At 40.3% G+C, this 17503-nt stretch overlaps 2 protein-coding genes across 2 annotated transcripts in view; both read right to left on the reverse strand.

Moving 5' to 3' along the window:
* Positions 1-562: 562 nt before the first annotated feature.
* Positions 563-6567, reverse strand: LOC117812128 (protein scribble homolog). The gene is made up of 6 exons (XM_034682750.1): positions 6392-6567; positions 6158-6247; positions 3583-3660; positions 1802-2089; positions 1581-1679; positions 563-1379 (listed from the first exon to the last, which is right to left on the reverse strand). Exons 1-6 carry the CDS (start codon positions 6473-6475, stop codon positions 1293-1295), a joined length of 726 nt encoding a protein of 241 aa, XP_034538641.1. The 5' UTR covers positions 6476-6567; the 3' UTR covers positions 563-1292.
* A 2288-nt stretch (positions 6568-8855) lies between these two features.
* Positions 8856-17503, reverse strand: part of lrrc1 (leucine rich repeat containing 1) — a 38075-nt gene continuing 29427 nt past the window's right edge. Inside the window, exons 11-14 of the mRNA XM_034682736.1 lie at positions 16344-16459; positions 15367-15539; positions 12166-12305; positions 8856-10269 (exon numbers count right to left, since the gene is read on the reverse strand). Coding sequence (XP_034538627.1) covers positions 10111-10269; positions 12166-12305; positions 15367-15539; positions 16344-16459 — 588 coding nt within the window. The 3' untranslated portion in view covers positions 8856-10110. The remainder of the gene's footprint in view (positions 10270-12165; positions 12306-15366; positions 15540-16343; positions 16460-17503) is intronic.

Here is a 17503-nt window from a genome sequence, read left to right on the forward strand (position 1 = left end):
GACAGAGATGACTCAGATTAAAGGCATTTATGTCATAAAACTGACTAAGACTAAAACAACTACGTAAATGAACACTGCAGAGGATTAACTCAGGGACACCTTGGCAGCCTGATAGTTTTATTCTTCTGGGTTGTATCAAAGTAAACATGTCCCACAGCCCAAAGAAAAGAAAGGTCTCTTATAATGGTGGCTCACCTGGTGGAGCTCTTGGCTCTTTGCTGCATGTCTTTCACCCTCTCACACAAGTGGCAACCTCCTGTGTAGAAAATAAACTGCAGTTCCTCCAGTGTCCACACGAGGCTGGCTGCTTAAGATACGCATTAAACATGCTAGCAGTATAGTACAAAGCACTTGCCTGTGTCTAGATTGATCAAAGTGATGTTGAGTCAGCATTTCCAATACCAGTGTGCTTCATAATGCTTCTTTAAAAATGTCACAGGTGACATCACGGAGACTACATTCATATTTAATACAGTCTGCAGCCTCTCTTTAATGTATCATCAAAAAAAAAGCCTCTGCAGCAACATATCTACACTTTATTGAGAAAGTGAACACTGAACAATGTAGAAATCTAAAAAGTGTTCATTAATACAAGGCAGGCTTTTACTACTTTGCACATTCTTGGCTTTGGGAAGTAATATTAAAAATTCCTCCAGAGTGATGTACTGTCTCTTTCTCCTCTCATAAAGCAGAGTCCAATATCTCAGGTCTGCATTTAGCTTACACAGGAGGTGAATAAATATGCCAAGCTCGGTCTGACTCAGGTCTCTGCAGAACACCAACTCCCTGCTGTGCTCTCCGTTCAGCTGTCCGGCCTTTTATCGCAATACAGACTAAAGAACATCTGAGGGCTCCACATTGTCACGGGTGCAGACTCTGCTTACAAGCATGTCTGTAACTTGCAGAAGAGTGCTGTGAAGCAGAGGTAGCCAGAAGCATTCATTGATTAAGTGACTGCATTTAACAGAGGACAGTCTGCCTTTGTTTTTCAGCCTTTCCTGAATTGAAACAGGGGAATCCCTGTAGTTTGGTAATAAAAATAAAGTTCTTTCAAAAAACTTTTATATGAAGAAACACTTTTAGCAGCACTTAAACCTGGCAGATAAAAAAGTTTTACAGTGACAGTAACATAAAACACATTCTTGTAGTGCTTTTTTGCGCAAAATCCACAGAGACATCCCTGAACATGCTTCAACAAAGCAAAATAAATCTGTGTCCTCTACGTTTGTCCGCCCCCCAGGATGTGGTTAAGGTGGGTGAAAGTCACTTTCAAAGCAGTGTCTGTCAGAACGTCAAAGCATCTCTCTGCCGGGGCTCTGCGTCAAGAGCTCCACATCTTCATCTGAGGTAGAGGGATGAGTGAGGATGATCCGGGGGATCTGTCGGATGATTACAGAGGGAAACAGGATTGGGAAGGAAAATAAGTAATTTGTTACATGATATGATGTCTGCATGCTGATGTCTCATAAAATCAGGTCATGTGTTTGGTTTTGCAGGGGGGTTTTTGACTGAATTGGAGCTGGTTTAGGTTGATATTATACAGTAGGTTCATCCCATTGTGTGATAGTAAATCTGCTTACTGTCATTGTTTGCTTCCCCCCTTGTAGGGATTCTTTATTTTGCATGGTTACTGCCTCCAGTTCAGACAGGGTCCTCTTCAGATTCCTCTCCAAATCCAACTGAAACAAAGACAGAGGAAGAAATAGGAAAAGAAAAGAAGTGTTTTAATCCCTGAGTGGTTTGAGGAACACAATAGTAGAAGTGAAAAAACTGTAATGTGATTTTTGTGCAAACCACCCACAACGCCGTTGCCATTGCAGATAATCGCTTCAATCTTCTTGGGTAAACTGTCTTCTCTGCTCTCCTCTATCTGCTGTTTGCTCATCCGTCCCCCTCCAGCACAGTCTCGCAGCTGTCGTCCCGTCACTACTCGAGGATCTGGAGGAGGAGGAGGAGGCTGATCCAGGTCATATAGCTCCCGAGGAAGCAGCCTCTCTCTGATCACTTTCATCTTGATGCAGTTGCCGGCGTTCCTGAGAGCGGTGACGGCGTAGTGGTGGGTCGCCCCCTGCATGTTTAGGCCGTTGACCTGGGGGGAAGGCGGTCACACCACAGACTTCAGGTCAGTGAAAGTGAGAGCAGGAGTCAGGGGTGAGGGTTGAGGGCAGGCTAAAAATAGCTTGACCCACAAAATATTGCCACCAAATACTGTAACATCAATCAGCTTAAAACAAGTGCACTGCAAAAACTCAAAATGACTGAGTGTTTTTTGCTGAAGTCCACTAAAATGTCTCATTAATCTTGTCAGGAGCCACATTTAACTGAAATGTCCAAATAAACATATTTCTTTCAAGACATGAAAAAGCCAAAACTAAGACCTGAATTGCTTGTAATGAGTAAAATCTGCCAATGTGGAAAGGGAAATTCCCTTGCTAAGTTTCTTGAATGAAGACTTGATTTTTCATTCAAGAAACTTCTACAAGCAGTAAACGTTTTGAAGGCTTAAAAGCTGCTTTCTTTCTGTCAGCTTGATGTTGGGTGATTAAAACACGTTTCTTAATTGGTATAGAGAAGAGGAAAGCAGTGATAGTTGGTAGAATATTCTGGTTTGTTGCCAAAGCTGGTTTAAATGTGGTTTTAAAAACAGCTGTTAGTTTTTTTTTTATAAAATTGGCATATCTGAATAGTTGTCCAATAGCGCCAAATCACAACAAATGTTATCCCAAGAATAGAGGACTATGCGCCAATATTTGTAAACCTCATGGATTTGATGATCGACCAGAAAGTTGACCGGCTGCCATTATTGCAGTCTCTCGACAATCTTTGGTGCAAGCAGGTCTAGACTGTACTCAATGTTATTTTATTGACAAAGACCCAACATCAAGACAGGATATAATCCAGTCCTTTCTTACAGACAGGACTCAGTCTGATCTCATCTTAATCCCCCATGAGCTGAGCACTTTGCAGCATTTAGCAAGTTACAGTGGCAAGGACAAACTTCCTTTAACAGGCAGATAAGTTTTACTTTTCAACTTCATGAACATGAACTGTTCACTTTTGCATGGGAAAATGTCATGTGGTACATTTTTTGTGAAGTGTTTTAGTGACTGTATAGTTATAGTGTGAATACATTTTTTATGACACTCTAATGTTGATTTTAAAAAGCAAATATGGTCTTTATGTCTTTTTATATTTTACTTGTTGTTTGTTGCCCTTCTTGTTTTTGTACTTATTGCTTGTATATGTTTCATCTGTCTTTAATTTGAAATGATATAACTGTTGTATAATATCTCGTCATGTTTACATGCTTGGACTCCAGGAAGGACAGTCAGTGCCTTGTTAGTGACAAATGTGGATCCAAATAATTAAATAACTAAATCACTGAGCCGTGTGCTGGTCTAATGACGCCCTCCTGTGGTCACAAGAGGAACACCAGGAGTCACACTCACTCTTATAGACAATTAGAAGTACATGTCTGTGATTTCCATTCATGCAACAACATACATCACATGCTGGATCAGTCAGTGAATCAAAATATTAGAGCAAAGATTAGAAATGTGTGAAAAATCCTCCTCCTCTTACCTCTTGTACTCTGTCTCCAACATGGACCCCAGCTTTCTCTGACGCTCCTCCTTTAGTGACTCTGGAAATGAAGATGCCCTGAAAGAAATGTGACAGAAACACAAGAGAGTTTTAATAGGGACTACTCCTTTTATCATCGCTTAGTGTTTCATGTGCAGCAGGGTCCTCAGGTTATGATGGGGTTATGAAGTATCATGGTTATGATTTATGCATGTAGGTATCAGAGATGAGGATTAGACCTCATTCTGGTTTTGAGAGCTGGAAGTTCTCTGGTGGAGCCTTGTACTAGGAAGCAGCTAACAGGGTGACTTCAGTGTTAATCCAGCTTTTGATTTAAATTCAATTTACAATTTTATAGTTTTTTTTGTTTCACTTTCTATTTCTTCTATATGAAGCTCTGTGAGCTGCATGTTACTATAAAAGGTGATGTTGGACTTCTCACAGGCGTTGTTTGTTATGATGAGTAGTGCTGAACACCTAACCTCACCATGTGCAGCACAGTAATGCTTATTTTGCTTCAAGCCTGGGAAATATGTAGGCCCCATTACTGAGAGTTATACAGTAGGTTTCGCTGCGATACCATCTTTATTATACAGTCAATGGATACGATACGCTACAATGCCTTGTGTGATGTCACTTTAAATCCCATTATTAAGTTTGTTTGTATTTTTGTCTATTTGAAGCTGCAGACCTGAACAGCTGAGCAGTGCGCTGCAGGCGGAAGAGCATGTCTGTACTGCATTTGCAAATGAACAGGCTTTCTGGTGGCAAAGTAAAGTGCTGGAAAAAAATCCCAGTGGAGCGTACACTAGTCTTTCAAAATGAGTTAAATTACATGGCAGAACTGGCCCTGTCTGCAGAAATCTGTAGCCTAGCTTGCATGCCGTTGCTCCCTGGAGTTTCTCATTACAGGGGCCGAGCTGAGCAGCATCCTTTGTGGCTACAATTACTAGTGATTTAAAACATATACAACCCCACTTCAGAAACACTGAAATATCCCTTTAAGCAGTTTTTATGCATGAACATGTTACAATGAATATGGTCATATTTTGGTGAACGGGGAACTGAATGGCTCACTTTGCAACTCATGCACTGTAAGGCAGCTGAAGTCAGAACACACTCTGCATGACGCTGCTAACAGTACAGATGTAGTCAGCTGTGTCGATAAAGCTACCTGTAAAGGAGTTTTATGAACAAATCAGGACAGATCCCCATGACTAAAAACTCATACGACTTAAGAGAGATTACTCTTTTTGAGAATAGAGAATAATTCACTTTTTGTGTTTGTTTGTTTGTTCAGTGTTTCATTACCTTTAGCCCTTTTATTTTAGGGGATGTGGATACAATGTCTTATTGTGTTTTACGAAGCAGATATTCCCTGTGTGTTTGGATGTCAGAGCCTTTAGCCAACAGTAACAGTTATATGTTTATTTATACACTACCAGTCAAAAGTTTGGACACGCCTTCTCATTCAATGGTTTTGAAGATGGTTGATATGATCTGGTTTTGCCATAATGTGAATTACAACAGTAGTCAAATAGGGCTATCCATTGTGTACTAACCCTACCTCTGAACAACACAAGTGATGGTCTCAAAAACATTAAGATGGCAAGTCATTCTACAATTAACTCTTGACAAGGCTCATGTTAATTAGAATCCATTCCAGGAGACCACTTCATGAAGCAGACTGAGATAATTCTAAGAGTGTGCAAAGCTGTCATGAAGGACAAAGGGGGCTACTTTACAGAATCTAAAATATAAAACATATTCTGCTTTGTTTAACACTTTTTTGTTAATTAAATAATTCCATATATGTTCTTTCATAGTTTTGATGCCTTCAGTATTAATCTACAGTGTTTAAAATAATTTAAATAAATAAAACCATTGAATGAGAAGGTGTGTCCAAACTTTTGAATGGTAGTGTATGTTTTTCAGAGTTGTGTTTCATTGGGATTGTATTGGCTTTTAAACTTAATATCTGTGCATGATTCTACAGTAGAATACATTCATTCATTTAGTTTAAGAAAAGTCAATGATTGAGGTCCAAGGACTGAAGCACAGAAGGCTCTGTTGAGAAATGTGTCTGGAACTTGAAAGCTTTACAGATTTAGCTGCTTCCACAGTAATACAGGATGAACAAATCAAGTACAAGGACAGAGCAATAGTTCATGTTTGAAAACAGCCATACACTGCAAACTCAAATTCATATGTACATGCAGAAAGAAACCTTGGGTTGTTTGTTAATTTGATATTGAGTGGCTTGTGACCACTTAGTATGATCTCATTTATTCGGCTTACTAAAGCCAAATAAACAAAACACATCCTCCGTCTTTAGCTCAGCACAGACCTCAGGATCTTTTGCACCAAATATCACAACTACAACTGTTAGAAAACAAAACACCTTAATAGTGGTTGTGTAAACAGTAATATTAACCTTGTTTTTCATGTGAACATCATGTTCTGATAAGATCAAAAGCAGGAAACAGAAGCTATGGTCATAACAAGCATGTAACCAGTCTGTGTCAGTTAAAACATAGAGACTGAGCTACGCTGTATGTTCAGCTCAACCACTCACCTCATCATTGTCTTTGTAAGGCAGAGAGCCCCTCCCACCAGCAATACTGAATCCCAAACTCCCCCTCTGACCAGACACTTTGATCTGCAACTAAGAGGAGATGATTTTTATTACAAATAAAAGCATGAAATTATGAGCGATTAAGGCGAGAGTGGAGATGACAAAGCTAGAACAGCAATTATTCACATGCAGAGACAGTCTGACATTTAACAAAGATCCACAGAGTGCTGTTACTCTTAATGGCACTTGGGAGATGAATGTTTCCTGAGGAAGAGTCCTTTCTGAAGAAGACCTTGGACTCGCCGTGATGGAGGACATCTTAATGTTGTCTCCATGGTGACCGGGCCCTTTGTGAAGAGCTCTGGGATGCTGAGATTTTCTGCTGTCTCTGGTTTCAGTTCTCTGAAGAGGAAACCAACAATGTGAGACGTCTTTGTCTAACAACCGGCTCACACAGTGCTGGGGATAAGAAATTAGTCTGTGCTCTTGTACGGTGGCCCTGAAGGTCAAAACATTTCAGAAAACACAGTGCTGTAATAATGGCAGGGTTGAACAAAACAGGTTTTAAAAAAAACATTCAACAGAATACAACAGCTGACTGAAATTTAGAAACCTCATTTTCACATTCACAACAAAAGCATTTCACAAAACAAGACATCTCTAGAATTTGAGGGACATGACACAAAACACAAAATTGCACAAAACAAGACGTTTCAAGACCAAAACAACATTTCATTAAACACAAGTTTCCACAAATCACAACATTGTACGGAAAAAAAACATTTGACAAAGCAGCTTTTTAGATAAGCCAGAGACATTTCACAAAACACAAAACATGACGTCTCACAAATGCTTTTCAGAAAATAAACAGACTAAACAAAAAAAAAAACACACAAAACAGTGACTGATGCCCAAAACAACATTTTAAGAAACATCAAAGTTCCAGCAAACATATGTATTTGACAAAACACAATAAAACTTTTCATGATGCACAACATTTTAAAAACACAAGCATTCCACATAACACAAATCCTCACAAACTACAACATTTCAACAAAACATTAAAGCATTTCACACACATGTAACTTTTTTTTAATCTGAAATGTTTTGACCTTCAGGGCCACCGTATCTCTCTGGAGAGTCAATCCACTCACATAACGTTTGCAAAATGACCGATTCTAAGAGGATAAAACATCCAGATAATCATCCTCTCAGATATACTCTCTACTCTCTATATGTTATACAAAGTAGCATTAGTGTAAGCCTGCAGCAGGATTAAACCACCTGCAGAGGAGCTGGCTCATAAAAACGTGAATCCCCCCATCCAAACAAACCCAGATAAAAAACAATGACTGGATAAGAAGCCTAAATTGGAAAACAGACCTCCTTGGGTTGCTCAATTTCCTCTGCTTCCTTCTCAGGGCTGTAGAAGAGACTGCTCGCATCGTCCCCAGCCGGGGGCAGACCAAACCCCGGCTGCTGACTCTCTTTGTTCGACCCCCAGCCGAGCACGGGGAAAGACCAGTTTCTGCAGCTGGTCCTGAGGGACGGGTTAGTTTGAGGATTTCTACACTCCTGGAGATTATCAGAAGAAACCCCCCGCTGCTGATGAATGAATGTTAGTGCAATGTATTCAAAGAACAAACGAGGGACAGTGTTGAATAAGTGCTACATATGTTCCATAAAGTCATGTGGCTCATCTTTAAAGTGTGCACAGGCTTAAAGTAATAGCAGTAGTTCTCTGAGCTGATCCTGTGAGGAATCTCAGGCGTTCTAGTGGAGCTGCTGATAATCAGTGCAAATAAGAGTCATTATTGGAGCACCAGGGGGCACCAAATCAATCCTTACATTACCACAGAGGGAAAGTGAAGCTGCCTTATTACAGTCTCTCAGTGTTGTTGTTCTTAAGAGCACAAGTTACACAAAATTAATGCTCCAAAGCTTTTCTGTCTTTTGCCTAAATGTGTCCTCTGATGCAGCATGAGGAAGCTAAAAGAGAGTAAAGGATGATGTCATGCTTGGAATTGATTTTCACTGAAGAAGGTTCCTTTAAATGGAAGGCAAAAAGCAACTCTGAAGAAACAAATTGATCAGTTTAAGGCCTTTAAATGAATATATCACAGACTCATTGATGTTATGCATCAAGACAGAAGAAGCTGTCCAGTATCCTCATGGTTGTATAACTACTACTTGTTAAAAGAAAGGGTTACTTGTCTTAAAAAGGGGCATGTACAATACAAAATGAGATCATGAATCATTATAACTTAGTATTTTTGAATCCTTCGATGTAGTTTCTCTGTGTTTGGAATGCAAAGAACACAAATATGAACATTTTCCTGTGTAACTGAAGCATGCCTTTGTCACTACAACATGCAGCACGTGCAGGATAGACAAGTCAAATACGACACATGCTGGCAAAGCTGTACAGGAACTATGTGCACTGCTGGACAGACATGAGTGATGGAGGGGTTAGAGAGTGGATAACCTGCTTTATTGCCTCATATAATTTTATGTCACCATTTCCTTATTTTTGGATATAGGTATTAGAAAAGAGCAAACCAGCTCTGTCTTGTTTTCTCGTAGGACGATTGAAAGTTTGTTAGCCTCACTAACACCAAGTGGAAATTTAAGATAGAAGGTATTAGATGTTTTCCTTGACAAACTGACTTCCAGAATCAAAGCAATAACAAACATGTCATTTAGTGTTGCACTCTTTTTATTGATCAGTGGTTAAAAGTCATCCAGGTCTCGAGGCGCAGTGCCTCTTTGAGATCTGTTCTGTGCAGCTTGATCAGAAAATAATTAAAAACATTAAAACAAACAGTTGAACCAATCACTCTGGTCCACTCTTTAAAAACAGAAGAACACAGTTTATCATGTACCACTTAAAGAATTTAAGATACGCCAACAAGTGCATTAAAGTGGAACTTCTGAAAAACTGCATTTTAAAAGGATGCCGTCTTTGTGGTACGAGCCCCATTTACACCAAACCACCCATTATCATTTTAACAGTACTCTTTGTATAAGGGAGAAAACTCGTTTAAAAAAAAAAAAAAGCTGTTTTTGGCATTTATTTGAAGATATAGCAAAGCAGTGAAGCACAGCACATATAAATAAGACAGCATCATTACTTCAGTGTAATTAAAGTTTGATGTGCAGTACTTAAAATTTAATTTAATTCAATAATCAAAAGTCTTTCTTTTCCAAAAACAGCTCAAGATGTTTGACAGGTTTCAAGGCCATTCACTCCCCGAATGAAAACTCTGGTTTATATGGATGATAAGACATTAGTGACTGTTTTGTTCGTTACTTTGATGATAAAAAAAAAGAAAAAGAAAAAGGTACCAAGGTTTAAAAAAAAAGTTAAAAATCTGCAACTGATTAAGAAATTTGCTATACATTTTTATTTACATCTGAGCTGCCAAAAAGTATAAAAGTATTGATATTCACAAGAAGACTATACAATAATCCTTAATCAGTAGGTCCAAAAACTCCTGCCTTTATGTTTGCCCAAAATGTAAAAAGAAGTATTCACCCAGTGTTTTAAAAATAGATATAGAACAATATATATAATACATTTATGAAGGTTTGACCACATTATAAAGACTTATGATAGTGCAACTATCTAAAGTATATTTTTAAAAAGAGGCATTTAAAAAAAGTAATCAATCTTTAAAATTTCTTTAAAAAGGAGCGTCTCTGTGCAGATCATTGCAGCGGACATGAATTCAAAAAGAGGAAGGCACGGCGGCCCCGATACACCAAGTCAAACACGCTCTCAGGACTGGAGATGGAGCACGATTACAGGCATCCCAGGGTTTAATCAGAGGGAGGGTAGGCCACACCGGGGGTCATAGGTAAGAGAAAAAAGGGGGGCGGGCTGCAGGGGGGGGGGGTTGTGCAGGACGACACGGCCAGACACAGGAGGTAAAAAACATTTCTGAGGTAAAAGGTCACACAGACGTGGTCACTCTGTCTGCAGCGTTATTGACCTCATTTTTGTTGGAGTCCAGGCCTTTGGCAGCGTTCAGGTCATTGCGGAGGTTCTCGGCTGCTTTCTTCATCGTCTTCAGCTCGCCGGGGTGAGGCGTGGCCCGTCGGAGTAGAGTTCCCTGTGACGTGTGGAGAAAGGTTCACTCATTAGATTTTGCATCACTACAAACAGACTCGTGTGTTTTCCTCGCCTCTAGTGAAACTTAACTGAGACTTGTTACAACACATCAGCAGCTTGTAACAAAGTGGCATCATTTTGCTTTAGATCTTATTCATCCCAGCTGCAGGGGAAATATGCTCGTCGTATGTATCACTGGATGCACTCAGTTCACAATTTTGATGCAAACTAAATCTCATGGACGTCCCATAAATAGATAACCTTCATAGTTAGTCACTAAGAAAACTCTTAATAGGCCACATTTGGATTTTCCTGCCTAGTTGCAATCATAGACCGTACAATATATGAACTCAATGATGTCACCTTTTGGTTTCTGAAAGGGGGTAATGAAGCCCAAACATGGCCGCTGCCATATTGAAAATTATGTCTTAAACTAACTTTAGGCTTATCCAAAAAACTGGCACAGATGTGGTGCTGAGGCAGGCCTTTTACCTCCTGGCAGCACACCCACCAAATCAGCCTGACACCTTGCCCTGCCTAAATATGGGGGGGGGGGTTGTACTAGGTTCTAAACATTTTTGATTCTTTTTTTTTTAAGTTATATTTTTTGGCCTTTTTGCCTTTATTGGATAGGACAGCTGAAGAGAGACATGAAATATGGGGAGTACAGAGTGGGGGAAGACATGCAGGAGGAGATGGTCAACCGGCCGGGAATCGAACCGGCGACCCCTGCAACAAGGACTGTAGCCTCTGGATGTGGGGCACTTAGACCACTAGGCCACCAGCGCCCCCCAGCGCCAACATTTTTGATTCTACTCTAAAAATGTGCATTTAAACATGTGGCCTAATGGGGTTTTCTTGGCTTTTGGAGACAGCCTCAAGAGGACACTTGAGGAACTGTGTTTTTCCTTCCACATCTGATTAATATTGTATCAATTTTAGATAAGATAGTGGGCAAACCACAAGAACGTCAGAGGAAGAAAGCACAGAGCATCTTAACAGATAGTTCACATCCTCTCTTCTGCCAGTTTGAACCTCTGAGCTCAGGGAGGCGTTATAGAGTCCTTCTGGCAACTAAAAACATATTCAAGAAGTCACTCATCTCAGATGCAATAAACATTCTCAACCTCACAAGATGACTGATGAGATTGAATCCCTGACATAACATGAACTGTTTTTAATGTGTATTTTGCTGTCCTGGTTGATTATGATTGCGTGAATGTTCTTGTGCCCACATTATGTAACGGGAGAGCCTACGGAAGACTTCCACCTTGGTGAACATTAAAGATTTATTCTATTCTATCTTTATTGGCTTCATTTATCAACACTGAAAAATCCATCCAGGTGCTGCACGACCTCTGCTGTCTGTGGGTTTTTGTGCAGAACCAAAATGAATCAGAGCTCCCCCAACTACAGTATGCAGGATCGAGGCTGAGGAGGGATGATGTTCTCCTGTGTTTAAATGCATGTTTGGTCTCCATGCTCATTTTTCTGACACTGAGAATCATACATGTTTGGCCTTTTTCAGCATTATGATTATTAGTAAAAAAAAAAGAGTGTGGTATAAAGATAAGCCTTGGACCTCAAACCTTTAAATGATCCCTTGATAACACATCTATTAGATAAGTAAATTAATTTCATGATCATGACTAGATCACTAATGGCTTGTACTGAAAACTAAAGGCAAATTAAGAAATATCAAGTCAAGGACAGGACAGACCCAAAAATCAACATCTGTTTGCTGGTAATTTTGATAAAGCCTCCTGATTTTGCTCTCCTGACATTCCTCAAACACCATCTGCAGGTTTATGTTTGTGCTCAGAGTAACATATCACCAACTTCCCCAACTTAAAGATGGATTGCAGTGTAATGTTTCCCCTGGGCTTGCTGATCTCACCTTGTCATCATCCTCCTCCTCGTCATCATCCAGAAAGTGAATGGCACTGATCCGGTTCATGGCTTTGTTGTCCCACGTATCTTCTGACATGTCATTCGCCAGACTCTCCAGAGCTCCACAGCGGGCAAGATTATCAGAGCCTGTAGTAGTTTAGGAGAGAGACAACATAATTTTCAATACAGGGTTAGGTGCACACAATAAAATGCTCTGATTGAGTCAAAGTGAACGCTGACGGGAATATTTCTACAGATTAAAATCAATATGGTTGTTGCGATTGCTTCCCAGCACGCCGCCAACTCAAGAAATGAAAGCTGTCACACAACCCGGAGCCTGAAACTGCCAGATCACAGTTTCAAATCCCAGCTTAGTCACAAGCTTACAGCAACACAATCTTCCCTGCCCCCACCTTAGCCTCAGCCTCCCTCATCTGGCCTCCACCCGTCTAATATCTGCATCACTCAAGAGCGAGAAAGCACGTTACAGAAATGAATGGATGCCTTTGATTTTTAAAAGGAGAAAAACTTCCTCTTAAACGCAAGAAAGAACGACAAGAAGGAAAGCAACACTTAAAATAGAATTACAAATACGCTTCAGACTGAAGTGCTGGAGGATGTCGATGACGGCTGAAGAAAATAAAACAGAATGAACTGCTGTATCAGGCGGAGATCAAGCCGGCCCTCAGCAGCATCCTTATAACCAGCGGGTGAGCTTTTAATGGCAGCAGGCCAGCCGCTGCTAAGCCTCTTTAGCTGTCCAATCCAACGCATTTCTGAAAACATAACCAAGGAGGGCCTCAAGGGACAAGAGAGGCCCTGATCTGATACAGAGGATGTGATCCCTTACAGGACCTCGTAATCGACAGAAAAACTGCAGGGAAGGATGAGAGAGCACGGAACACAGTGTGCTTCTCCGAGCGGATCATGTGATAATGTCATGAAAAACCGCCGGGCACTAAATACTCAGAGACCATAAGTGATGAGGAATATTACTCAAATGTCATTGTGATTGTGCAAAGTCATTTTACTTCAGAGGAACACAACACTTTAGATAAACAGAGAGTTTAAAGCCTCTGGGAATGTGGATCTGGGTTATAAAGTTAAAAGTCTTTTTAAGTATCCGCTCAGATCTAAGAAAAGATTTCCCTATCAGAGAAACCTAGATCAGAAAACAGCTCATTAGGGCCTTTGGATCATTTCTTTAAACTGTGGAGGCTGATCTGGTTTAGACTAACATCTGTCTGCCTCCTCTGAACGCCCAAATCAATGTGAAGCTCAAACAGTTTGATCTCTGAGTCAGAATCAGAAATGATCTGAATATACTCATGTCATCTGGTTAGATACAAATTGCTTTTGTTGTACACACCGTAGCTAGCAGTTAGCGTGCAAATGTCACAACAGCTAAGATGTCCCCAACTGCTCCAAAAGCTACAAATGCTATGCTAAGTGACGGCTCTGTCGTGTTAGCTAGTGCTTTTTCATCATAGAAGAAAATCCCTCTGACCCCGCCCAACATCCCGAGCCAGAAATGGATCATCATTATATCTGTGCAATATGTTTACAGCTATCTGTGCAACATGTTACAGTTTATGTGCATAATCTTTCTCTCTGATGCAAGTTTTTTTTCCACTGTGCATCAAACATCAGCTGCTGCTCCATTTTCTAGGGCTTAATCTTTTAATTTTGTCTTTGATTTGAATGCATGTTGTTTGGTTTTAGTTACAATACACCTTAAAAATGAAAAAGGATTACTTTGTTTACAAAGAAATATAAGAGAAAAAATATATATTGCAACTGTCCATATCTGAGAATTGAAATAAAATAATGGTTATTTCAATTTTGAGTTCAATCCAGTTTTCTTGAAAATCGTTAAAGAATCGTGAGTGAATCGTATCGTGAGGCAATCAAATCGTGCGTTGAGTGTATCGATCCCTAATGACTAGATATGATCATCAAAACAAACATCAATCACAGTCAGTGTTTAAGTTCCTCTTCCTATTTGTCATGCTTTATTGTGATTTCTGCAGCCTGGATTTTGGAGCAGCTTTTTGAAAAAGTTGAAATATAAGTTGTGATGTTTGAGGCCTCTCTTTGTGACGCTCATTACACAGAGACAGTGAACAAACAACACCAGCACTGTAGTAAAAAGCATCTATTGGCTATGAGGGTTGTTTGTCTCCTGACATAATTTCCATGAGTTTTGGAGCCAAGGTGACAAAAAAAAGTGAAAGTTGAACGTAACTATTCAATTCAACTTATCAGTCAATAATGGAGCGCCGCCTGCAAGCTAGTTCAGGCAGACAACTCAAGCTGCACTCATTAAAAGTGATACGTCATCATCCTCCTATCAGCTGATTTTAACATCCTCATTTGGCATTTTTTTTAAGCTGCAAGTCTCCCTGTCTCTACCTCCGCTTTGAAAGTGCTCCTGCTGTCCTGCTCAGTGCTGTGTGCAAACTTCGTACCCACCTGGGGGTTAGTCCCATCTCATTACTCCTAAATGTCTGCATTTAAATAATCTACAAGGACTAATGAGGTTCAGAGCCCATACTCAAAACACAATACTGTATTCTGCAATAAACTTTATCTTAAGTAAACGTGAGTTGTCTGACTGAACTGATTTTGAACTAAGGATCTCCATTTCAATGCAGCAAAAAACAAAAGAGTAATCCAAACATTCATCATTGTCTTGATGATCTTCTACTTGTTATTATTGGGGCTTGCTGTAATGAAACTACTGATATGAGACAGGAGGATCAATATCTCACTGCAGAACACTCTTTGAGATCACCGCTGACTCACTTTTGGAACAAAGCTTGTGGTTGTTGGAATTAGTTCAGTATTAAATATCGGCAGAAAACCCACAGCCAATTCAAACTCATATCAAGAACATTTTCAGAAACTTCTAAAGAAAAAGGAATAACATGAAACTAATATATAAAAGCACTTTTAGATTCATACTGAAACTGAAATGTAACCCTTAATTGCAGAGTGAGAATGTTATTGTGAATTTGGGTTTCCAATGGCTTCTTAATATGAACATAAACATGTGTAAACAAACGCTGCTTCCAAACATAAACACTGTCTAATCATTGTTCTCATTCTGGACTGGTTGATTGAATCTGCAGAGTTGCTGCAGCTGAAAAAACCAAAGACTCATTTTGGTTACTCTAAATGTATTCCTTCACCTCAATGAAAACTTTACCTTTGTTGTCAGTGTCATAGGGCTGCTGAGGCAGCAGCACACAGGTCAGCACCTTCTCCCCCGTGTCCGGATCCTCGTCAGTTTGAAAGGTGAGGAGTGGTTGCGACTGGTTTTCTGACAACCATAAGGCCTTCAGCCGCAGCGTGGTCAGAGACATGGGTAGGTGGACGAGCCTGAAGACAAACAGGAAGATAAATCAGTGGAGAAAAAGAGAAGCAGATACATGCTGCCGTGTGAACATGTGGGATGAGAGCTTTAGTCACGTTAGGATAAGAGACTCAGCAGCTGTTTTGACATGGAAGGAGACACTTCCCAGACACTGAGGTGAACATGTTTGTGTTAGCCTGAAGCAGCAGACATTGCTGCAGCTTCATCTGAAGGCACAGCTTGGACCAAAACAGGTACAGGCAGAGAAATGGAGGCAAAACAAGCTTGGACTGACCGTGAGTAACACAGTCGAATCATGAAGACTGTCTGAGGAACCAGAAAAGTATTTATACATTTATATGATCTGATATCTAGTCTCTGTGAGGAGCTTCTAACTGGTTATGAAACAGATTCAAAATTGATAGTGATGCCTGCAAAAAACAAACAAGATCAGCAACAAATCTGACATTTCTGTACTGTTAGTTTCATTGCCTGAAACCGCCGCAAGCAGACCAGCAAGCTGTCAGAGCAGAGGACTGATAGAGCGCTGAAGAAGCATTTTCAACAGCAACTGATACAAAAAGAAAAAGAGGATGTGTTCTGTCAGAAACTACGACCTTTGTAGAGACAGAACAAGATCAGCAAAGACATAGGATGAACACCTTAGCTCACAAGAGGCATCAAAGTCAGCACAAACCCAACGTTTCTCATGAGTGTTAACTGTAAGGTCTTGAAATGACTAGATTTGAACAGGAATTTGAACAGGTGTATAAAAACTGTCTGACAGTGAGAGATTTGTACAAAGAGGACCTGAGTGTCTTTAAACGCACCTGTTTCCGGACACATCGAGCACATGCAGCTCTGTGGCTTGTGACAGCTCTGCCGGTATCCTCGTCAGTCTGTTCTCTCGTACACAGAAGACATTCAGCCCGCTGCAGCCCCCGATCTAGGAAACAGAGGAGATCACATGATCAGGCTGCATGTCAGTCACAGTGCAGGTTTCCTGTGAAGCTTGAAAACATAGTGAAGGACACACAGGGATAACCTGAAAAATGTCACATACATGCACATGAATCTGTTTTCTGTCAACACCAGGATAAAGGAAACCAGCGCATTGGCTCTTTATTCCAGGATTGATGATCTCGATAGCAGATCAGATAAGTAAATGGGATCAAATGTCAACGGGATGTGGCAGAGTGACCTAAAATAAGGAGCAATTAGGCTTAGTGTCCAGACAAAGCAGAGACTTGATGGGTGAGCTAAACTGTAGTTGTAATCTATTAATCTGCTCAGATGTAGACCTGAGCAGGATATCAGTGCTGCTGCACAGATTCATCATGTTAAAAGAAGCACGTTAAGCTCATCACCTACGCCAGTAAATATGAGAGTTGGAGGGAGAAAGGAGAGGCTGGGAGAGTGCACAGAGGTTTAAACACACAAAGAGCTTAGCTATTAGTTCATTATTTCACTGCAAAATGCTACAAATAGAGTGTTTTAAGATTTCATACATAAAATAGCCAATTTAATAAAGGTCTTGTTTTTTCTTTTTTTTTGCTTCCTTTCTAAATGAATAGTGGCGTGCTGCATTCACAAAAGGGAGTGTAGTGACAAAGCACAACCTAAACACAAATCAGATACATTATTACGCCTACTTCCATGCGAGCATGAGCAAAATTCAGCCATGTAAAAAAGTGTTATGAGCATCAAATCAACAATCAATAAAATCCATAACACTGGGCCAATGGTCAAGTAGCTCAGAGCAGCACTAATCAATACTCGGACCATGGCTACACTCGGATTGTCAGAGACATCATGCAATGCTGGTTTGAGAAAACGGTGACACCATCGATTCATTATCTAGGCCAACTGTTATTTTACTCCACACACTGCAGGCTTTGCATCATTAAGACACAGAGCCATTGTGCCACGTCTGAAGGAGCCTTTCAGATGAAGCTTTAAAACCAAGCAAGCGTTCACTTAAACAGACGAG

This window comes from Notolabrus celidotus, chromosome 4 (assembly GCF_009762535.1).
Source record: "Notolabrus celidotus isolate fNotCel1 chromosome 4, fNotCel1.pri, whole genome shotgun sequence".
NCBI lineage: Eukaryota > Metazoa > Chordata > Actinopteri > Labriformes > Labridae > Notolabrus > Notolabrus celidotus.